Genomic DNA, 25,587 nt, shown 5'->3' with positions numbered 1-25,587 from the left:
TTTCAGTGACTGATTTTAAAAACGTAACTTGCTACGTTTGGCTCGCTGTGGCGCACTCACAACGTTCGAATTTTATTCATTCTCGATTTGCAGAACGCCCCAAAAAACACACGCAACTCGCCTGAAATCTTATCGTGGCACTGATATAAAAAAGCAAAACGCCAACCACACTGCGTGTTTGGTGGAAAAAAAATATTCATATGAAGAATTTGGGGTTCTACCTGCGTACACGAGTTTTTCTTTTTAAGCCCTATATTTGGGTCGATATATCAGTACAATACTTAGTTTCCAATTGACTGCTATCTCCCAGTGAAAGTCACATTAAAATCGGTCCAGCCATTGTAAAAAAAAAATATTTTGCTATGTGTAACGAGTATACATCATTTGTTTAGAAAATCGATAAGTGAATATTTCAATCAGAAAATGTTATTTTAGAAAGTGAAACTTGTTTATGCGTGTTGAGAGTAAAATTTTAAGGTCGCGTCATGGCAATACCGTCACGACATGGGGTAAGGCGACGATTTTGGTATTTTTTAAAACTTGCCAAAGAAGTTTCACTTCTAACACGTGTGAGAAGACACACACGCTCTTTCAGGTCTCAGTATAGGTAAAAAAGGGGTTAAAATAAAACACAAATTTTAAAATAGTCTTATATTCAGTACTTAACGAAAACCAAAACATAATTATTATGGTATAATTTCTAATAATCTAAGCTTACAATTAAAAGCGACAATCTGTACATATGAGAAAAAATTTATACAGTTTTTTTTATTACAATTGAAGGCAATGAAATCCATTATACAGGGTGTCCCACTGTTGGTATACTAAGCGCAAAGGAGGTTATAGTTTTGCATGCTGATCACGAGAAAAATACTAAAACAACAAAATTACGTCAAAATATTTTTTGTTAATTTTTTTCTGAAAATCCATGTTTTCTTCTCTAGCTTCGCGCAGCCGGCATATACCGCTTCTTTTATATGATCATTTTGTCTGTGAAAACATAATCTTAAACGATATAACTGTCTGTGAAAACATAATGCCACGTGCTGGTGGCAAAGTGGGCGGGTTGCTTGTTATGGGTGTAAACAGAGATTAAAAAATAAATAAGGTCTGGAATTTTATAAGTATTTTTTACGAACTCAGCGTATGCAAAACTATAACCTCCTTTGAACTTAGTATACCAACAGTGGGACACCCTGTATAATTTTATAGCCAGTTTTACGACTTCTGAATATCTTCTTTAGCTTATCTGTCAGTTAAAATGACAATGTTTGAATAATTATAGTGCTAAATAAACTATCAGGAACTTTATCAGCAAGTCGTGAAACTGGCAAATATGCATGTCTATATTAATGTACCAACTGTGAAAAAGAGTGTAATGTTTTAACTTTATTCCAAATCTCAAAACATTTGTGTTAACTTATTCACAATTCTATATTACTAATTAAATTTATAGTAAAGACGTCAATAATATTTTGTTAAAAATCGATTTTTATTTTCAACCAAAAACACGATTTTGGAACAAATCTTATTGTTTCGTCTCTAAATAATATAAACTTTTTAGTAAGTTAAAAAACCTTAGTATCTATTTATTATTATTTTTTTTTTGATTTAAATAAATAGCATTTCAACTATATCTCAAAATGAATCCTTAATTTTGATGAAGTGATTTTTTGGCAAAAACATTAAACTAATTTTTTTTTAATTATAGACTGGCTACCAAATAAAATAAAAAATATTGCATTACAATATTCAAATAATATTTTGTTTCCTTCTCTCGATTTTGCACTCGATACTTATACAATGAAGAAAAAAATTACTTAAAAATTAAATGATAATTTATCTAATTTTAACCAACTTCAAAAAATGTACTATTTTTCCATATATTCCTGGACCGATTTAGATTTTTACGAATATTAACCTAAAATTGCATCCAAACGGTGAGCCAGCCAAGAAAACTTTCAAAATAATGTTTAAACATTTATTTATATTTTCCCAACAACATAATATGAAAAAATCTTAATTAAATCAAGCGGTCAATATTTAAAAAATCTATATACTAAATACCGACTCAAACAAACTATTAAAATGAATCTACCCGCAAAAACATTTTTATTTTTTACCGCGTACATATCGATAAAACTTCATTTTTATATAAAGAACGCGGGTAGACGCATTTTTTACTAAATTTAACTAATGATTATCGAGGAAGCAAAAGAAAATACATTATTATTATATATTAATATCTGGGAGTTGTGTGTCGATGCGATAACGTCGAATCACCCAAAAATAATCCAAAACCTCATTTAAGCCCATTGATACTGGAAAAAAATTAATTATTTTATTTATATAAACAAAAAAACTAAAAAAAACACGCTTAAACTCATGAATATGTCACCGATCCTTGATAATAAAGTTTTAATATATGTCCGTGTAAGTCAAAATCGAAAGGAGTCGGTTACATACAAACACACAGGTGAAGCTAATATAGGCGTGTTAAAAACATGAGGGATTTTATCGAATTTTTCTTTTTTGGATAAATCGCTGTTGTTTCGTTATGATGTCACTTTTTTTACTTATTTTAGTGCATTGGGGAAATTTTGATACCAAAGAATACTTTTAAAAATTTCATTTATAAAGCATTTATCAAATCGGAGTAGTTCCTGAGATTAGCGCGTTCAAACAAACACACTCTTCAGCTTTATAATATTAGTAAAGAATGAAACTAAATAGCAAAAATTTCTCAAATATGGAGTTTCTTGCCGGTTCTTTTCCATAGATACTGCTTTCCGAATCAGTGGTAAATGTTAAAATATGTAATGACGATTCGAAAGTGCTTCTAGAAGTTAATTGAATAAATAAATGTTTGAGTTCGAGCATCATTTTATTTTAAACTAGCAGTCCGACCCGGCTTCGCCCGTGGTACATGTTTACGTTTTCTCTACGTAAGAACCATCCTCGTACTTCAAGGAATATAATAAAAAAAGAATTAACGAAATCGGTTCAGCCGTTCTCAAGTTATGCGCTTACCAACACATTTTGGGATTCATTTTTATATTATAGATATCGTGAAAGTATGAAAATATAGAAGTTTGTTAATAATATCATTAATATTTTTTAGGGTTCCGTACGCGAAAGGTAAAACGGGACCATGTTACAGAGACTATGCTGTCTGTCTGTCTTTCCGTCTGTATCTCATGAACCATGATAATAAGAAAAGTGAAATTTCCAGAGATGATGCATTTCTGTTGTGGCCAACAAATAGAAAACCGAAGTTAAGCAACGGTTGGCCGTAAGTCACAAATTGGATGGTTGATATTTTTAACCCTTAGTGTCACGAGTCCGACTCGCGCTTGACCGATTTATCAGGCTTTAGTACACATTGTATTTTAGCTCGATGTTACGATTTAAGGTGTAATGCAGTCGGTTAAAAATAAATGATTTCTTTATTTATTCCGTTCAAAATCACCCCAATGCACTGTATTTTTTTTCCAAAACACCGAAACAACACGATTTACCCACTATTTTCTGATTAAGTAACAAAGTCGTACCCCAAGTATTTCTTATTTTTCCTTCTCACGCGCGCAGCTTTTTTATCGTCATAATCTTCTGACGTATCTTGATCATATATGTTATTTTCCACCACCCAATCTTCCCCGATCTCTGTTTTAATTTGTTTCACTTGTTCCCTAACTGAGGGAGACTTTTTCTTTCTCTTTCTTTCCTCTCGAGACTTCCTTGGCCTTTCTTCGAGAACCAAATGAGGGTATTCCTCAACAATGAAACTTTCTGGTTCATAGCTCGTTGTTATTTCAACCCCTACAGACGGATCAACGTCCGGCAATATGTAGTAATTCTCAAAATCACCGTGTAGGGTTATTTCGTTCATTTCCGTTGTAAAATGTCGCTTTTTCTTTCCACTGTTGCAGTGTTTTATATATGCATATTTGGGTTTAGTATCGTCCGGTATGATATTGACCGTCCATTCTTGATGTTCGGACGCGGGAATTTCCTTGACTTCCTCCATAGTTATCTCTTGTTCTTCAGCTATTTCGTATATGAAATTATCTGAGATATTTCCATCGTCCATTATATGAAGGACCTCGCTTTGGTTCTGTAGATTCGGGTCAATTTCGCCTTCTGTTTGCTCGTGGCTTGTCGATGTTTGCGGTATGATCTGAAATAACAATTATTATGAATAAAACATCTATATATTTATATGCCAATGATATTATAAGTAAAAAGATGTAGTTTGGTTATAATCGCTCGAAATGTGGCTAATTAGCCACATTTAACCTCAGATATCTCTACACTCGCGACAGTTGAATCATGCTATCTCACTTTGTCTTCTAATCGTGTGTGCGGTGTGCCATTTTTGAAGATCAAATGTGTTGGTAACCTACCTACATCTTTTTACTTATAATATTATCATTTATATGCAGGGACTATTATGTAGAAAAAAATATATTCTCTTATAAAATAGAATATGAATTCTAAACAAATATGTATCAAAATAAGCAATGTATGTTGTATATGTCGTAGGCAAATTGTATTATTTCGCCGTTTACAAAAGCTCGGCATTTTCGGCTCGGTATTTCATGCATCTAAAAATTATGTATAAGTCAAATAAAAATTAAATCTTCTCGAATAGCCTATAAAATAGTTAACTATAATAAAAATAACCGCATACCTCAATAATCTGCTTAGGATCGGGCATCTTAGTGATTACTTGCTCCGACTGTGTGATGGAGGCCTCCGCTTTGTCACTCTCAACTTTAACAACCCACAGCTGTTTCTTTTGTAGATTCTTTAGTGAACTGTAGAGGAAAATTCGTTTTATAGGTATTTATTTACACACTTACATATAAAATTACCTTATTTAATATCACATTGACTTATGAAATAGGTATAATTATTAATTAAATTTAATATTAACTAGCTACCCGCCCGCGGCTTCGCCCGCTTTGACTTAAACCTAATAAATTATATACTAAAACCTTCCTCTTGAATCACTCTATCTATTAAAAAAAACCGCATCAAAATCCGTTGCGTAGTTTTAAATATTTAAGCATACATAGGGACAGAGAAAGCGACTTTGTTTTATACTATGTAGTGAAGACGTGTCTTCCTAACATAATAAACCTGAGGTTTGCGAGCGAAAACTACTAAACGAATAATGATGCTACTTGACAGTAATGTAGCTTATGTATATATTTACTTATCAATTAAAATAAGAACGCATATAAAACAACTTGCTATATACATAATATATTATAGTAAATATAAATCTCGTGTCACAATGTTTGTCCTCAATGGACTCCTAAACCACTTAGCCGATTATAATAAAATTCGCACACCATGTTGCAGTTCGATCCAACTTGAGAGATAGGATAGTTTAAACATGTAGGTACCACGGGCGAAGCCGGGGCGGACCACTAGTTATATATAAATATAACATATTAAAATTGTATATACTTACAGATAACCCAAAGTATCGACAAGTTGCCTCACGTTGAGGCGAGATATCGCCTCGGGCTCTTTTTTACACGACTCCATACTGTAGTTGTGTTCTATGCGTATTATGTCGGCCGCTGAAAGAATATTATTTATTTTTTATCATTATTATAAGTGAAATTTTCAATTTTGGGTTTATAACATGACTGCAAAGTTTTAAATTATAAATTATGAAAGATTTGGTAATTTTTATGATAAATCAGGTAAGTAAGCATAATAAAATAGTGACGTTTGTAAAAAATTTTGAATTCCCTAACATTTAAATTATTAGACTTCAAAAAAGCAGAAAAATCGTTACAATTCATGATAATATTATAATAAGTTTAAAAAAATATTTAATTGTCCAATGTGAGGTTAGCGAAAAAAATCGGTAATTTTATTTTTACAAAAAACAGGAAGCTGCATAAAAATTATCCAAAAAACCCAATAAAATTTTTAAACACCATATTTTCCACTAGGTTGTCTGGCAGAAATCGCTTACAGCGATAAGACCGCCCTCTGTACATGTTATTACTTGTATGGCTCTTAGTTTATAATCCTGTATTTTAAGTGTGCAATAAAGAATTTTTCATTTATTCATTCGATTCATTTTCAACCTTAACCCACCAATTTTTAAGCTATTGCATAGCTTCTATCGCGGGCCTTAAGCGCGGGGACCGAATCCAGAAATTCCGTAACGAAAAAACCTCACGCGTCACTCCGATGGGCTCGGAGGTGTGGCTTGAAGGCATAGCATGCAATAGCTTTACCGCGGCAGTCCCCAAGTGACACACGTCTTTTTTTTATATTTCTATATATTTTCCTCACCTTTCTTCTGCTCCGGCGTTTGTTGCGGCGGCGCCGCTTGTTCCTGCGGTGTGAGCAGCTCGGGCAGCATCGGCGAGTCGATCCATAGCCCTTGGGCGTCTAACTCGAAATGGTACCTGAGTGTTTTATATTACTTGCTATAATATGGGTATTATCTATACTTATAGTAAAATCGCTGAAGAGTCTGTTTGTTGCAACACGCTAATTTCAGGAAGCGAACCGATTTTTAACAGCTAGGTACAAAATAAATATTGAAACATATTAATTTTACATTTTAATCTTTGAGAGGCCTATTGGATAACTTATTATTAATATTTTACCAACAATAAAGGTATAAAATTGCCATTTTTATAGTTTTTCTCTGTAGAAACTGCTTCCTAAAATGATATTACTATTTCACTATTTCAAATAGCGCGCGAAAAAACAGCCATGTTTAATAATAGCGCCATCTACATCTCATATGAAGAAACTCTTAGACAATAGCTACTCAACAATGGCATATATGTATGTACTAGCATATCGTTATTTTGTATTAAAATATATTTATTTAATGATATATTTATAATGAACTTGAATAACTGAAAGTTCATAACAAATACTTCTTTCATAACAAATACTTCGTTCATAACAAAAACTTGCTTTTCTTTTTATTTAACTTCAAGCAATTTATAAGAAAAAACATTTGTGAGTATTATAATAATTATAAATGATATTATAGTGACTAATTTTAGATTTAAACCCAATAGACATAAAATGTTTGATCATTATTGATATTCCAAGAAAAATAATCTTTTTTTTTCACTTCATAAACAATCTGTGTATGAAGTGTTCTTCAAATTACCACACCCTGATTTTTCTCATTAACACTTAACCTCAACCTTTCTACTATTTGCTTGCCAAATTATATCAAAATCAGTTCAGTAGTTTAGAAGCTTACACATACATTGAATAATCAACTTTATTGTTAAAAAATAAAAACCTACACTACAACTTGGATTAATGCTGATTGATAACAGAATATTGGTCATACTTACATTTCAAATTTAAATAATATCTATGAAAATTAACTGTGTATTTAGATTAAGCTATATTGTAGTTTAAAATAAGACCAATTTACTTAGACAAGTAAGTTAATGAAATTTGAGTTTGAGTTTGAGTTTAGACTGATCAAGTTAACTCACATCTCACATCTATATAAAGAGGAAAGGTTTGATTTTTTGTTTGTTTGTTTGTTTGTATGAATTGAATAGGCTTCGAAACTACTTGGCAGATTTGAAAAATTCTTTCACTGTTGGAAAGCTACATCATTTCTGAGTGACATAGGCTAGGTTTTATCCCGGAAATCCCACGGGAACGGGAACTATGCGGGTTTTTTTTGAAAACGCGGGCGAAGCCGCAGGCGGAAAGCTAGTATAATATAATTAATAAATTATAATATGTATATTGTCCATATAATGTAATATATGTACATGTTGTTGCATTTAAGTCGTAAATTCCTATTTTTCCACATTTTTCACATTTTTACCATTCAAAAGTGTTTCCAAGGTCTATTTGAATAAATAAATGTATGAATTTGAGTTGTAAGTCTAATTGAATGAATGTCTGAGTTTGAGTTTGAGTTTAAACTCACCCGCACAGCTGCAAGTTAACATGCCTCCAGAGGCACTCGCTCTCCTCCTGCATTGCACCCTCGATCCAGTCCTGTCGTTTGTCATCTGTGTCCGATGTGGTATTGACACTGAAATAAAAATTATATATTCTACTAGCTGTCCCAGAAAAAATAAAGTTGTTCTGTCTTACTCTTATCACTTGACATGAAAACTACATAGGAACAACAGGAACAGCTGTTTTCGATAATTGGTAACTAATATTGCGACAGGAACATTTAATATACATATAAGAAAATATATAATATAAAATTAGTTTAAAGACACTTTTAGCCATATTCAACCTATATCAGGTGACTTTTAAACATGTTGAAACATCTCATTCTCATTGGAAATTTATTAATACATCTACACTAATATTATAAAGAGGAAAACTTTGTTTGTTTGTTTGTTTGATTGTAATGAATAGGCTCATAAACTACTGGACCGATTTTAAAAATTCTTTCACCATTCGAAAGCTACATTATCCACAAGTAACATAGGCTAGGTTTTATCCCGGAAATCCCACGGGAACGGGAACTATGCGGGTTTTTCTTTGAAAACGCGGGCGAAGCCGCAGGCGGAAAGCTAGTAAGCTATATATTCAGTAGGTCTGAGAATATGTCATAAAATATGAATAAAATTTGATTAAAAATGAAAGACAAATAAACATACATAGAAACGATTTTGATTCCAAGAAAGGACAAAGGCCTATTATGAGAATGTAGGTCATAATCTAGAGCCTAAGAAAACATTATTGAAATAAATAGACATTATACCTAAAGTATTAGTAAATAATCAAATCAGTCAATAATAATTACTTCTACTTGTTAATAAAAATGGGTGTATATATAGAATGAAAAGACTATATGGCCTACAAATATAACAAAAATCCTGTTTAAATTTTAATATTTAAATAAAATGTTCGAAAATATTATATATGAGTGTTCATTCAGTTATAAAATAAAACAATACAAATACAACATTCAACATACATCATTATCACTACATAATATAAAACAAAGTCGCTTTCCCTGTCCCTATGTCCCTATGTCCCTTTGTACGCTTAAATCTTTGAAACTACGCAACGCATTTTGATGCGGTTTTTTTTAATAGATAGAGTGATTCAAGAGGAAGGTTTATATGTATAATAAGATCCATTAAGTAGTGGAGAAGTACTGTTATTTTTGAGGTTTCTAATGTGATGTCGTAAAAAATTACATTTATTCCGCTTACATTGCAAACGCAGGCTGAACCCTACGAGTTTTATCAAAATAATGTACTAAGTATTATACACATTGAAAAGGTCTACAGAAAAGTCCGCGATGGTATATGTCTATCTCTTATGGATAACCCACAATAACTTTTTTTTGTCATTTACTTTTTACGACAAATAATGGCTAATTTTCGAAGCGATTTTAACCAATACAGCATTAATCCTTAACCAATTAAATACCATGGATACATTGTTCATTTAATATAGATCTATATGGCCTTTTACACCGTATGATTTAAGTGAATATTTTCGAAGATATTACAGATTTAAAAATTGCGGGACGTAGCGTTTGCGGCCGCCCGGCTATGTATTTTATACCCGTGCGATGCCGGAGCGGGCCGCTATATTTTTATACCTATACAACGTATACAACGTTTAGAAATTATAGACTTTTTAACGGATTTTAAACGCGATTTATTCATTCTATTATTTTCCCGACGTTTCGAACACTTTACAGCGAGCGTGGTCACGGGGAGACTGAGATGTTATACGTCTTGACGGTCATCCTATACAACGTTCACAATTTTTCTATACTTAATAGTGTATTTAGTATCAGCATTGCACCCGTGCGAAGCCGGGGCGGGTCGCTAGTCTATAATAAATTATGCTTAATTTCTCATATATCCTTAATATAGGTAATTAATGCAAAAAATATATATATATATATATAAACGTAAAATATTATACACATTATATAATTGTCTTCAATAATATATTCATAATAATTAATGAAACAAATAGAAAGTTGACATATTTACAAATATTTCAGAGAAACTCAGAAATAAGTGTATTTCACAACACACATTTGAGTAGTATCTATGGTAAGGGAATAGAGTCGAAAATGGAACCAAAAAATTGATATGTACAAAATTAATTACAACCTATAGATTAACAATTAATGAAAAACACAAGAATGAAATTAGGTTTTAACGTGATATTACGGCGAATTATGGGCAAAATTGAAATGTAAACATCTTATAGGAAACGATTGAATGATTTTGTTATCATGCATTTAGTTGCGTATACAATGCGTCGAGGTCATTGGGCGAAGCCCGAATGAATTCTAACTACACATATCGAAATTTTGCGGTGTGGTTAAATAAAAGGCGGGAAAACACTCACTTGTAGAAGGAAAAGCTGCAGACCACATCATATTCCAAATTGCAGCCCTCTACAACGCATTTTTGAGCACTCATCTTGGGAACCCTAGCCGCGCTAACCAAACATGGACCCCGATCACTCACATCCTTATTTTAACGTGAAAAATTAAAAATATACACATTTAGCGCCTAAACTAACTTTCAAACAAACTAATTTGATGGATCTTTGGAAAATTATCAATCAAATGTCGAAAATGACATGCTGTCACGAAAAGTCCAAGTCCCAAATGCGTGCCACTGCCATGAAATGGTGATGTAATTTACCATGAGAAATTTGTAGTGGCAACACCGTCTACATGATTTATTAAATCGATTCGAGACATCGATTCAAATTAGAGTTGATAAATGTTTCGATTGATAAAAGCTTAATTTTGAATATCGTGTGAAGAATCTTTAAAATTACAGATTCAAGAAAGTATTGTGATCTTTAATGTATTGTATAAAAACTCATTCAACAATTTTTAAAAGTAGATGCTTATATCTTTTTTGAACATGACTAAATGAATTAAATTTATTTTCATTAATTTGAATTGAAATTTACAAATTGTAAATATTTACTTAAGCATTTAATAGGTTTGTGTTTTTTTATATTTTTTATTGAACATAATATAAAACGTGCAGAAAACGCGACAATTTTATAACAACACACCATGAGTTAAGTGAGCTTTGTCTTAAAATGCTCTTAGTAACTCACGGTGTAATTAGGTAGAACGTGAGTAGAACTAGAACCAACTATAATAAATACATATAGAATAAGAAAACTTATTCTACAAACTTAAAGTTAAAACATAATATGGTTTGTTATCGGCGAACAGTTTACTATATAATCAGCAAATTAATCACCAACTACTTACTACATAATTATATTATTTCTAGTCCCTAGGTAGTATGCCAAGTAGCATAAGTTCCCTCAGAAAAAAGTTTAATTTACTCATTTGCAGTATGAAATAGTAGGTAGTAGAAACACCTTCAAGAAAAAGTTCCCGAAAAGTTTCCATTTAGATTATCCGGCATTATGGGCAAAAGTACGCTATAAAAACGGAATTGTTTTTAATAAATCGATTTCCATACAATCGAATATTAATCGAATATAATTGTTGCTATATCAAAAATGAATCATAGACAATAACAAAAGCTTTTTCGCTCCAATCGAAGAAGGTTATATAACGAAACTGCCAGATTAGAAAATTGAGAAAAAATATAAAAACACGTGTTTTAGACAAAATATGGAGGAAATAATTATATACGCAATTAAATTTAACACTCTTTAATCAAACCAGATGCATGAAGCAATTATTTTTAAGACTTTTTATCCATATTAATTTACCATAGACAAGTATTCAGCTACGTATTGATCGCCTCCATTTCATGAACATATTATGCTACTTCCGGTGCAGCAAAGCTATTTTTGTAATAACCTCTTGTTGCATGGTTTTCATAAGCAATGTTAAGCATATTTCTTTTATCAGTACTGCATCTAAATGATTATAATCTAAAATTATTGTCATTGTCATAAACTTTGTGACAAAAATTGACAACATTTTTGTGTCAAGATGTCAAGGATAATAGCATTTATGTCAATTATGTATCCCATTATTGAATTATTTACATTTTAAACACTCCTAGATCCTCCCCCTAGTGTATATGTTCTGTTTCTAGATCACAGAGCAAGTAATATAGTATCCTATATCTATAGCTTCTTGTGATATTGAATAAATATATTTTCAATAATTAATAAAAATTGTCTAATACTTATCTCTGATCATAGGTATTCATCCCTTACCTACTGTAATTATTTTCAGTAGTATCAGTATCAGTTCATGTCTCAGCTCCTAATTAATATTAGCTCCAGTATTGTGTAGCTTAAAGAAATTTAAATAATGATAACAAACTAAGAATGTAGGTAGCTAGTATATTTTAGGTGCGTACTATATGCCCAATAGCCTAAATTACTTATGTAGAAACTCAAGTTATGAATTTAGTGATTCATACTATATAACCCACAATAACCTATACAGGAGGCCTCTTGTATGTATTTATAAAGCTTTTGTTAGCATAACCATCAATGATCCTTTCAAATTACAGTATAAGGTTGAATAAATAAGTCATAAATTTATATGATTATGTTTCAATATCCAATTTATGTAAGAATTGTGCTAGAACGATGTTGCTTTTTACTCCCCCTTTACAAAGAGGTTCCAAATTAAAAAAAATACTCCAAAATTCACTATTTCGAAACTGTTTTTGCAACCTTAACATAATATGAAATTCGTTACACTGTTATAGAATAGGTAGGTATGTAAATAAATAACCAATTTTTCATGAATCTTATGTATACCTACTAATCTTATGTATAATACTAATCTTATGTAGGTATATGCTTGTTTTAAACAATATTTAAGTCGATATTTATCCATTGAATAGTAATCCATTCTGTAGGAGATAAAAGTTCAATGCTTATTTTTGACAAATGAACTATGTAATCCTTTCGTTTCATTAGTTGATTTACCAACTGAAAATTAATGTCACAATCCATACGAATATTATCAATGCGAAAGTAACTCTGTCTGTCTGTTACTCAATCACGCCTAAACTACTGAACCAATTTGCATGAAATTTGGTATAGATATATTTTGATACCCGAGAAAGGACATAGGATAGGTTTTACCCCGGAAATCCCACGGGAACGGGAACTATGCGGGTTATTCTTTGACTGCGCGGGCGAAGCTGCGGGTGGAAAGCTAGTTTGTAATAAAACACAAATAATCAATAGATAACTTTATTATCTTCACTTTTTAGCGGGGGCTGCTTTCTTTTCAGCCTTCTTCTTAGGGGGTGGTGGTGCTGTTTTCTTCGCTGCTGGCTTCTTGGGCTTCTTAGCCGCCGCCAATTTGATAGCTTTCCTTCGCTTTTCCCTCAACTTTTCAGCTTTCACTGCGGGATCGTCTTCGGGCAGTTTAATCTGAAAATTTTATTAGTTAAAAAGGTGTTTTTTGTATGGTTTTTGATAATTTATTTTTTAGGTATTCAGAAAGTGTCAACGTGATGGGTAATCATTGTTTATCATAACCCAATGCTCTGATAAGAGAATATCATCATTTAATGCTGTAGATAAATCGTATGTACCTAGATAATTAAATTAATGTGATTAAATATAATTGAAGTGAAACTTCTTTATCGGGGTTGGAAAAAAATTTAGTGTAACATTTTTTCGTTACGCGTGACATTCTTCCGTTACGCGCCATCTTTTTCTTGTCCCTACCACGCGTGATTCGACGTATTTCTGTAAAGTTGCACATAGTAAATTATTTTTTGAAAAATAAGGTCATAAAGAAGTTTCACTTCTTACGTGTGTACACTAGTACACGCACATATTTTTTTATTTTGCTGTATTAATTCCACAATAAATACTAACGAGCGGAGCACGAGCGCGCAGTTAGTTTCAAATTATATAATTGACCAAAAAAATATGAACATAATAAAATAAAATTTTTAAATATTTAGAAGTATGTTTCTCTTTCACGCAAATACTACTGAATCAATTACAATGAAATTTAGCACATATATAGGGGGTAACTTGGATTAACACATAGGATAGGTTTTATCCCGGAAATTCCACGTGAACGCGAACTATGCGGGTTTTTCTTTCGACTGACCGGTTGGCTTGGTTGGTAGCTTCCAAGTCAGAGGTTGTGGGTTTGATTCCCACCCGGAGCAAATATTTGTGTGATGAACATAGATGTTTGCTCTGTCTGGGTGTTAATTTTCTATATAAGTATTTATTTAAAATTATATATGTATGTTTATCAGCCATCTGGTTTCCATAACACAAGCGAAAACTTAGTATGGGATCAGATCGTGCCATGTGTGAAAATAGTCCTGAATATTTATTTTATTTATTCTTTGATTGCGCGAGCGAAGCGGAAAGCTAGTCTACAATAAACACTTACACCACGCTTCTCAGCCAACGCCAGTGCCTTCAAGTTCTGCCGTCTCTGTTGGTCCAATATCGCTTTCCTCTTGAGAACAGCCGCGTAAGGGTTAAGTCTCAACATGGCCCTTGTGTTCGTTAACGGGTTGAGTTTCCTCGCTGCACGGATCACTCGTTTGCTAAGTATAAAAATAAATACATAATTAGTTGGGTTTTTTGGTTGGAAGGTGGGTGTAGTGGTGTTAGGTTGTCAGAAAAGTGTCAACGTGATTTGGTAATCATGGTTTGTCATAACCCAATGCTCTGATAAGAGAATATCATCATTTTTTAAAGAGTATGAATCGTTAACAATAAGTATTTGATGTTGCTAAAAATAAAAAGCAAAAAATGTTGATTCGAATCCCGTTTAATTTATGGATTTCTATTCTATAGTACTTTTAAATATTTGTTACAGAAAATTAAGTATTAGACAGAAGTTAAAAAGTTAAATACCGACCTATAATATATCAGTATAATTTGAATTATTGATTTTGAAAGTAATTAAACCTGATTCCAAATTGTAAAATTCATAAAAAAATATTAATCATTAAAAAATCAGCAAATACAGAACTGAAATGTTTTCGGTTTTATGGCATTCAAATGCTTTATAAATTTATAAATAGAAAAAATTCGATCACGAGGCGGGCTTCGAACCCGCATCTTTTCACGCCAATCTGGGGCGGACGCCTGATCAACTACACAACTGATATATTTACAATACTAAAATTATTTCAAATTTTCATTTTATTACTAATTATATTGTTGTAACTAGCAACAACAACAATAACAACAACAAATTCAACAAAATTTACTCACTTGGGCGCTCTCAACACCTTCCTAATCTCGTCAGATTTGAGCAAACGGGTCAAGTCAGTGTTGGCCATCTTGGGCTGCGGCAGGTTGAAGTTCTTCTTCAGTTTGGACGGGGTCTTCCATGAGCCGAAAAGGGCATCTAAGGGATGGATTCAATTATTCGTTTTTTGAGATTTCAATATTTTTGTATTTAGGACTTGTAAAATTAATGTGTAACTAAATCTATACTAATATTATAAAGAGGAAAGGTTTGTATGTATGCATAGTTTTCACGCATAAACTACTGGACCGATTTTGAAATTTGGCACAGACAATCTTTACACCCTGAAAAAGAACATAGGCTACCTTTTATTGCTAAATGTGTACCACGGGCGAAGCCGGGGCGGGCCGCTAGTATTTAATAAATGTATGTTTGCAATGTGCAATTAAATTTGGTTTTTCTAGCTGATTATTTTTATGCGTAAGTCTTGAGTATTTTAAGAGGTTCTATTTTGATCTAAACAAGGAATTAAAGTTTATTTTATACTAGATTTCCGCCCGCGGCTTCGCCCGCGTTTTCAAAGGAAAACCGGCATAGTTCCCGTTCCCGTTGGATTTCCGGGATAAAACCTACCCTATGTGTTAATCCAAGTTACCCTCTATATGTGTGCTAAATTTCATTGTAATCGGTACAGTAGAATTTGCGTGAAAGAGTAACAAATAAACACACACACACATCCTCACAAACTTTAGCATTTATAATATTAGTAGGATTGCACAATTGAGAAAGTTCCTACGTTATATCTTTTACTAGACACCTCAACAGAAACTGCTTTACGAATTTTCTCTAAATTCAAGTTTAAAATATGTATTCACAGCCCAAGGTTTTAGTTGTCCAAAAAAAAAATGTTTATTTTTAACTGCATGTACAAGGAAAAAAAAAAATAGCATAAATATAATATTTCTATAAAAATGTCCGCCACAAGTCGACACACTGGCGCACATGTAATAACACCAATGTTTCCTAAGGGCGATACAATTTGCCCCGCAAATAGTAACCCGAAGCGTATGCAACGCGACTGGTAAGGCTTTTTGGGGCGCTAATAAATAATGGTGAATAATAAAGATCTTATATTGTTATGTAATTGAAAAAATACAAATTATAAATATCATTTGTTTAGTTTAACTTTTCAAAAGAAGATAAAAGAAAAGAAATTACTATATCTGTATAATTTTATACTATGCATGAAAATTATAATTAATTACATAATTTGGATTTCGAATTATGAATTAAATATATAATTTTATCGCGAATAAGAAATGACCTAATCTTTGAAACTAGTTAGAAGAATGCAATTGGAGTCCTTATTCTGTAACCATAAAAATGGAGTGTAAAATCAGTGGTACTGATATATAAAATTCCCCTGTCACAATGTTAGTTACCTACCATACTCCTCCAAAACAGCTGGACCGATTCTCATGAAATTTTGTGTGCATATTGGGTAGGTCTGAGAATCGGCTAACATCTATTTTTCATAACCCTAAGTTATAAGAGTGGCAGTACAATGTTTGCCGGGACAGCTAGTAATAATATGTATTTGTGTATGACTTTTATTCTGTTTTCAGCTATGTAAAAGGAATCTCTCCATATATTTTTTTTTTACATTTTTTATCTAGTTTATAATATTACAAATTATATAACTCACCGAGCCTCTCAAAAGCGGATCTGGTCCAAATGATGAATCTGCCCACGTGGCCACCAGGAGCCAGCTTCAGAAGGTTCAGCTTGTTCACATTCAGCATTTCCACACCGGGGATGTTGCGGAATGCACGGGTCAGACCCTGTTCATTAATGAACGAATGAACAACATTTAATTTTGCGATTATTAAATAATAAATAAATATTATAGGACATTATTACACAAATCGACCTAGTCCCACAGTAAGCTCAATTAAGGCTTGTGTTGTGGGCGACGATAAATATAATATTTAATAAATACATATATAGATAATAACACCCAGACCCAAGAACAAATAATTGAGTTCATCACACAAATATTTGCCCTGGCCGGGGATCGAACCCGGGACCGTCGGCGCAGTAGGCAGTTACTTTACCACTGCGCCAACCGCGTCGTCAAGTATTCATAGTGATATCTTGTTATATTGGTAAGTTTTTAACAATCAAACCGACAGGCAAATTATAATTGAATAGAAATAGATATAAACAATTGATAAGAAATAATTAAGCTTGTTCACATTCAGCATTTCCACACCAGGGATGTTGCGGAACGCACGGGTGAGACCCTGTTGTAATTTATTTTAAATTTTAGCTAAAATATAAATATTTTCTACAAAAAAGGGCAGTCTCCTGGAGGGACAATTTTTAGTTCCAAAGTGGCAATAATCAATCAAACAAAAAATAATCATCAGTTGAAAACCCAGAGTTATAGAATAACACAGCAAACATGTCTCGATTTTTGTTATCTTTGTTATAAACAGAAAAATTTGCAGACACATAACTTTAAAGATATTTCTTCCCGACAACCTTTATTAATTAAATTGAGGTGCAAACATACCAATATCTAATTTCACCTAAACATACATGACTACTTACTTGGCATGTTGATTACATTATTTGTGTACAATCAAAACTTTGTCAAGTAACAATTTCATTAATATGAAACCACAATTATTCTATACTAGAGGTCCACCCCGGCTTCGCCCGTGGTACATATTTCGCAATAAAAGGTAGCCTATGTCCTTTCTCGGGTATCAAAATATCTCCATACCAAATTTCATGCAAATTGGTTCAGTAGTTAAGGCGTGATTGAGTAACAGACAGACAGACAGACAGACAGAGTTACTTTCGCATTTATAATATTAGTATGGATTAATATTTTCCTATTTTAACCTTTCCGTACAGAACCCTAAACACGATAAACAAACAAACATACCTGATCCTTGTGGTAAACAATCAGGGGTCCCTTGCGTTGGATGCGACGACGGTTGCGCATCTTACCCTTGCCGGCGCGAAGGCGTTGCGACTTGTATACCTTTTTGGTGAAAAATAATAATAAATAATTATCTTTTGTATTCAAAATCTCTACACATTGTATACTAATCTATCAAGCTAAATAGTTGTTTGTTTTGTTATCAAAAACGTACGATGCTCGTACATTTTGTGGTCCTTCAAGACGAATTCATTCATATAAGTTCGTAAACAAAACCAGATCACGTCCCAAGTATCCGTTTAAAACAATATTAAATGGACAGTTTTGACTTCCCTAGCATTTTATTATATTATGTTTAGATAACAATAAATAAAAGAATAAAATGTCTTCCAAGATCTATATCGTATTTGGAGCACCAACACGATTGTTGTTCTAGAAATTTCTCTCGTCTCGTATGGAATAACGCACAGTTTAGCCGCTGTGCGATATAGAATTGAGACTTTTTATTCTATCACCTGTTTGGCAACTAACTCATATGTTGGCAACCAACTCACACATAGACAACTAGCTCACATGTCACCAACTTGCGTATTGTCAACTAACACACACGATACCAACTCAATTATTGGCAACTAATTCACATGTGATCAACTCGCACATTGGCAACTAAGTCACATATTCGAAACTATCTCACATGTCGGCAACTAACTCACAATTAGTCAACTAACTCACAGTTTACCCACCAACTCACACTTTCCCCACCAACTCACACTTTCCCCACCAACTCACACTTTCCCTCCAACTCACACTTTACCAACTAACACTTTCCCTCACTAACTCACAACGTCACCAACTCACCTTGAGAACATCGGACCACGCCTTCACGCGTCTGAGGAAGATAACAGCCTCCTTGGTCTTGTTGATCTCTTGGACCTTGTCAGCTACGACCAACGGTAGCTCGGGAATCTTGTCAATGACGTGGCCTGGTGGAAAAGTAAATAATGTGTTTTTTATTGTATTTGTATGAGAATTAGTTGTATTTTTTTTTCAAGCGATTACGGATATTGTTTTTCAATCCATTTGAGTAGAAAATGGAAATTCATAAATATGGCATTATCTATACTGATATTATAAAGCTGAAGAGTATGTTTGTTTGTTTGAACGCGCTAATCTCGGGAACTACTGGCTAGTAATTAATAAATAGCAAGAATTATTTAATTTAGATAATGATTATAATGCAAATGCAAAGATTGGTATTCTTCATAATTTCTAGTATTTTCAAAATAGATAGCACCTGACTTTATGTATGTGGTGTTAAATGAAAATTTCACATGACGTATGACGCAGGTTCACGCGTCTGTGTGTTTGTCTATCTGTATGCACGTGTGTATGTATGTCGCTCACCTCTCGCCTGCACGAGCGCGGGCACACCAGCGGCGGCCACCGCAGCGGCTGCGGCTGCGCGTCTCTGACGCAGATTCACGCGTCTGTGCCAACGGCGCCAGGGCTTGGTTGGTGCGAACATGCGACCGCCGCGGCACATGTTTCCGAACGCACCTTGACCCGATCTGTGGTGGGGGAAGGAATATTGTAGACGAGAAATAATATTAAGCTATTGCATAGCTTCTATCGCGGGCCTTGAGCGGGAGGACCGAATCCAGAAATTTAGTAACGAAAAACCTCACGCTCCCCACTCCGACGGGCGCGGAGGTGTGGCTTGAAGGCATAGCATGCAATAGCTTTACCGCGGCATTCCCCGAGTGCCACACGTCTTTTTTTTGTGTATACAGAGCGCAGTAAAAAGGAATATATATACGGTGGAATTTTATAACAATGCAAGCAGGATAGAACAACTCATAAAAAAAATTTGAATAACATTTCTTTATTCTTTAAAACAAAGAAAGTGCATTGAAAGATTTCCGAAAATTCTTTACCGGGAAAACTACTTTTAACTTTAAACTAATAATACAGACATTTATCTGCAAGTTAACATCAAGTTTTTCGTTTTACTCAAGAAAAAAACAAATATTAATGATTATAAAACTGTATTCCATATGTCGACACACCATAATCACAAAATTATGATGTTTCCTACAGGAATGATAATATTTCCCCACTATTGTACCTAGAAGACAATTATATCCAACTAGGAAGAGTTATAGGGGAATAGGTAATTGCATTTAATATTTACTGAAATACAGTTTTACCAATTCAGGAGCCTAAAGGGTTATTAAAAAACAGCTGTTTTTACTAATTATTTATTTAAAAACGCACAATAAACCTCTTGAAGTAATGTAAGAGACATACATGTATATCTTTCAGTTGTTTTAATATAAGCAGATAGTTTAACAGATACCTAAAAACTATATTATATTGAAATACTAGCAGTGTTCCACGCTTTCACCTACAGAAAAAAGTATCATCCCCATATATCAACCAATGTTTGCTTTATGAAAAAAAAATGGCCAATGACCTCGATTCTTCAACAATATCCATTTCAAAATTTCATCCAAATATAAAACATTTCTTTAATCTAGCCTTCGAAACGTAACATTCACAAAATTTCACATACTACATAGAATTTTCAACATGTGCTGCCGTTAAGCCATTCATAACTAACAGATGGACAGACACACAAAAAATTTTTTACAACATTAGTTTATCAACTAAACCTCACCTGTGGGTACCACCACCGCGCACACGGGGGATACGGGCTACCGCACGACCGGTACCCCACGACTCGGCACTGGTCTGGTGACCTGTGTACAGAAAATGTTTGTTTCTTGTAGATTATGATATGAATAATAATAGTTTAAAAAAACTAAAAAACACAGTTCGGTTTTCTATAAAACGCGTGTTTTATATTTTTTTTTAACTATTATTTATTTTATCAAATTAGTGTATTGTCATTGGTCCTAAATAAACCTACAAAGTTTGAACGAAATCTGGCCGTTTAAAGTGGGTCAAAATCGCGCCCAAAGAAGTCGGTTACAAACATACAGATGAAGCTAATATAAAGCGTGTAAAAAAAGAGCGTGTGTTCCGAGCACACCTGTTAGAAGTGAAACTTTATTGGCAAGATTCAAAAATACCAAAAGCCTACTCCTTGATGTGACGGTATTGCCATGATGCGACCTTGAAATTTTAGGGTCAATGCGCTTTTAAGAAGTTTCACTTCAATAATACCATAATAAGTGTGAAATAACAAATAGTACACATTTGTGAATTGTCAGTATTACAGCTTGTTTTGAGATGTCAGTATTGTAACTGGAGCTAAAATAAAATCAAGTTTTATAATTCAATGTGTTTGTAGAATGTAGTGTATTTTGAATATTAATTAAAACATTCAATATTTAATGTGTAGCAAATTTTTGAATTAAATACAACTGTAGTATACACAATGCACCCATCGCCATTACAGAATGGCTATGGAACGCCTAGCATATACGTCACTTTCGCACTAATCCGCAGTAACACTCAATGATATTGTAATCATATGAATGTGGACATTTAGTGCACAAAACTAGAGCATGTGGCTACTATTAAAAACAATTACATATTTAGTTTGTTTATATTATTTTTCAATCCTTTTGCTTATCTGTATATTAAAAATATAGGTAAGGCAAATTTAACAAAAAAAATTGTGTATTATAAATATAGTATAAATATGCTATTGATAAAACCAAGATTTGGTTAAACATGACTCATAATTCAGGGTATTTACTATTAATTACAAAACAATAATCATACTATTTTTTAATCATTTCATTTATTACAAGTTTTGAGATTTTTTAATAAGTATTTAAATTATATGTTTATTTTCAACTATCTAGCCCAATATCAAACTTAACATAACTGTTTAATATTTGGTAAACATAGGTTCTACAAATATTACATCTATGACCTCGAAAACCTAGAAAAATTCAAACACACTCACCAGCCTCCTTGCTAACGCAGTACGGCTGTCTGGCATTCTTCGACATCGACACATGGACATCGTTGACGAGGTCAGGCCGGATGGGCGCCTTGAACACGAACGGCAGAGGAAGGGACGCTTTCGGCACCACTTCGCTCTTCTCTGAATACACCGACACAAGAGGTCGGGCTACTGATAGACTCTGTAAGGGAATTGTGCGTTATTATTGCTGTATTATGAAAAATATATGTGCAAGGGAGCAGTGCATTATTACTTGAACTTTACTATGAACAATATGTGTTAATGGACACATTCTTAGACATACTATACCTAGCAAATTAAGTGAGATATATATGTGGCCTATAGGTATTGTGGTTTAAATAGAAAAATAGGTTTGATGAGATATTTATTCAAATAAGTTGTTGATCAGTAGTTTTAACTATCTTGGGAGCCTGATATGTGTTGGCTAAGCGTAAAATTCAATATGACTCGACCAAATCTACTAATTTTTTGTTTTTGCACAACAGGTATATTATATTTGCAACAGGTAGGTTACAATAATTACATTTAATCCATCAGTCCCCGGAATCACAGACACAATAGATAATCTATTGTGTCACGCCCCGATCGGGGCGCTCGGTGGTCAATGGGTTAAATAGATCTCTCTACGCATGAGGTCAGATATCAAGTTTGAGATAAAATGAATTTACTTTTGTAAAGCTAGAAATGTTCATTAAATTTCAAGGTTGCATGTGTTACAACAAAATAATAAATATTGAAACACAGCATTATATGACATAGTTATAAGATTTGCTAAATAATTATAAATACATAGTTTTCTCTTGAATTTTCTTCCTAGATTATACAACAATGTTGAAATAAAAAACATAAGAACTGTATTCCATATGTCGACACACCATAATCACAGAATTATGATGTTTCCTAAAGGAATGATAATATTTCCCCACTATTGTACCTAGAAGTCAATTAAATCCAGCTAGGAAGAGTTATAGGGGACTAATTAATTCTTTCAACGAAAATATAAAATAACTAAAATCAAATTGAAACACGAACTTTTTTAGAAATGTACAATAATGTTAATTTACAAAACTTTGGCAATATTTGTTATCTCAGTGTTTACTTGATGAATATATACGAAAATTAGGTAAAAATGTACTTTAAGGGCCGTTGAGGGAGGGGGGTAAAGGGGGGGGAGGAGGTGAGGAGGGGGGGAGAGGAACCCCCTCTGTGAAGGGGGAGGTGCGGAACCCCCCCCCCCTTTTCGAGAAAAATGCAAAACAATTTTTGAGGTTATGTTACGAAATGTAATAGGAAAAAGGGGGTAATGGAGAGGAGATTTGGCAGGGAGGGTTGGAAAAAGGAGGGGGGATAAGAATACAACATAAAATACAGTAATTTTTGACATTTTTTTTAATAGTTTCGGGAGAAAATGTAAACTTTTTTAAGGAGGGGGAAACGAGTGGGCTTCGCCAGAAGACTCACTTCGTCGCCCCCTCGCTTTACAAAAACACTCTAGTTGTGTGACAGACAAGACCACGTGGGATCGGGGTGCTCCGATTCGGATCTGCTACTCGAAGTGACCTAACTCGACTCAAGTCGGGGTGCTCTGATTCGGATATGCTACTCAATGTAACCTAAATCGACTCAAGTTGGGGTGCTCTGATTCAGATCTGCTACTCAAAGTGACCTAATTTGACTCAAGTCAGGGTGCTCCGATTCAGATCTGCTACTCAAAGCGGGCTAACCCAATTGGTGTGCTCGATCTCAAATCGACTTTCGATTTTTTCTTTTATGGTAAAAAAAAATATTTAGAATTAACTGAATGTACTCACAATATTATCGAATTCCCTGAACTAAAAAAATTCCTGATTTTACTGATAAGAGATCCCAGAGATTGTTTATTATGGTACCATTCTTGGGCTACATAAAAATGGATTTATATTTACATTGCAAATCCAAATTTGAAAAAAATCGATTTTTCAGAAATCGATTTTTATATTGTGTCAGACACTGCCTTAGCTCCGGCGCTACGGGAAGTGCAGCCCTTCCGCCCTTGCGTGACAAAGCACGGTCGCCCGTACTCCGCTTCGCAGCTTCGGCTTGTTGGTCGCCTTCAGCGACCAGCCTCAGCCGCTCCGCTCCGCACGGCTCCCGAGCTTTGTCACGGCGGGCGAGGGCTGCTCTCCCTCCGCGCCTCCGGCTTTTTACATACACTCTAGGGGTAGGGCAGACAAGACCACGTGGAATTCGGGGTTGACAGCTTCGGTTCTGTGGCAAGTCTTATGATAATGCAATGCTTATTTTAGCGTAACGTTTTTTAGCTAGATTCGGACTTTCGCAGCTTAATATTGAATACATAATATTCCATCATTGAAAAAAATTACATTTTACAAGAATTGTACTTGCAAAAACGAAACGCAACAAAAAAAACAAATGTCAAGATGGTTGCTCGAAATTGTATGAAAAATTATGAAACTTTGATAATTAATTTCTAAAAAACTATAAATCTCCGCCGGTTAAGATTTTACGGGTCAGTTACTTAGGCATAGACCTTTCTCCAAAAAAATTTTGGTTGCCCAACTCGATGGCCCTTAAGGTACATTTTAGCCGAAAATTATGCAGGTACCAGGATATTGACATATATATATTGATTTAGGTATTCTATCACCTGTTAACCTACGCTGGAAACAGGTGAAAGCTTTGCACAATGTTTTTAGAAGTCATAAACCTAACCTCAAAATCGTGGAGCGGATATTAAATAATTCAATTAGAATTACCAATTGAACTCTAGAAATAAATTATTGGTAATAAATAATGATTAGTCTAATATTAAAAGTGAGTTTGGTATCGTAAAATTATGTTGTGATCATTGTCTAGGTATTGTACCGATTATTATAACCACAACAATTGTTTCAGACGCACTAAAATGCAATGCATTTTGTAACGAAACACAAAATAAACAAATAAAATATATTTATGAAACCCGTGCGTTTCGATCGACTTACTTATTGAACGCAGAGGTACGGAAATTCGAGAAAAAGACATCAAACACGTGGATGGCACACTGCTATATTTTAACATTTTGAAAACACTAATCACTTAATAATTTCGATCACAAATTGATGATACAGGTAAATCAAACACATTAATTATTACTTGACTAATGACTTACCATTTCGCTATTTTAGCGAAGCTATTTCTCCAAAAAACACTATAGGCGGCGGTAAAGACCATCCGCCATGCCACGGAGAAATAAAAAGACCGGAAGAGTCAATAGGTCTGACAGTTTAAGACAATGATTGCCATATATTATTCTTTAATACAAATGACCAACTTCCTGTGAGAATTTTTATAAAAGTTCAAGAAATGTTATGTAAAAATTTAATAAATACAGAAAAGGAAACCTGAAACTAACGTATTTCAATTATTATATTTGCTTATTCGCAGAAGTTAACTATGACTCATGGTTATGATTTTGTTGATCACTCTTAAATTTAATTTTCTATTTAATTTACGAAGTCTATGAAATTGTTA

At 33.5% G+C, this 25,587-nt stretch overlaps 2 protein-coding genes and 1 long non-coding RNA gene across 4 annotated transcripts in view; all 3 read right to left on the bottom strand.

The window, feature by feature from the left end:
* Positions 1-636: 636 nt before the first annotated feature.
* The window catches only part of LOC149895407 (uncharacterized), a 270,965-nt gene continuing 246,014 nt past the window's right edge, over positions 637-25,587 (bottom strand). The window contains exon 2 of the long non-coding RNA XR_016458491.1: positions 637-824. This is a non-coding gene — a long non-coding RNA (uncharacterized LOC149895407). The remainder of the gene's footprint in view (positions 825-25,587) is intronic.
* On the bottom strand, positions 1,047-10,653 carry LOC149895421 (uncharacterized). 2 transcript variants are annotated; one of them, XM_090118875.1, is made up of 7 exons: positions 10,366-10,653; positions 7,952-8,059; positions 6,322-6,437; positions 5,480-5,591; positions 4,691-4,817; positions 3,552-4,177; positions 1,047-2,321 (listed from the first exon to the last, which is right to left on the bottom strand). In XM_090118875.1, the coding sequence occupies exons 1-7, from the start codon at positions 10,437-10,439 to the stop codon at positions 2,303-2,305; spliced, it is 1,182 nt and encodes a 393-aa protein (XP_089975001.1). In that variant the 5' UTR covers positions 10,440-10,653; the 3' UTR covers positions 1,047-2,302. The 2 variants fall into 2 exon arrangements, with proteins under 2 accessions (XP_089975001.1, XP_089975002.1); XM_090118876.1 differs by lacking the exon at positions 1,047-2,321 and having other exon boundaries at positions 3,518-4,177.
* RpL4 (ribosomal protein L4) lies at positions 13,169-25,347 on the bottom strand. The gene is made up of 10 exons (XM_090118844.1): positions 25,226-25,347; positions 22,054-22,234; positions 20,794-20,875; positions 19,521-19,684; positions 18,975-19,099; positions 18,120-18,218; positions 16,872-17,007; positions 15,190-15,325; positions 14,354-14,513; positions 13,169-13,365 (listed from the first exon to the last, which is right to left on the bottom strand). Exons 1-10 carry the CDS (start codon positions 25,226-25,228, stop codon positions 13,192-13,194), a joined length of 1,260 nt encoding a protein of 419 aa, XP_089974970.1. The 5' UTR covers positions 25,229-25,347; the 3' UTR covers positions 13,169-13,191.

This window comes from Colias eurytheme, chromosome 31 (genome assembly GCF_061535395.1).
Source record: "Colias eurytheme isolate Ceu_HAF_F1 chromosome 31, ilColEury1 Martin Lab GWU primary, whole genome shotgun sequence".
Classification (NCBI taxonomy): domain Eukaryota; kingdom Metazoa; phylum Arthropoda; class Insecta; order Lepidoptera; family Pieridae; genus Colias; species Colias eurytheme.
The sequence above is the reverse complement of the archived record's forward strand: the minus strand, read 5'-3'. Positions and strand labels throughout refer to the sequence as shown.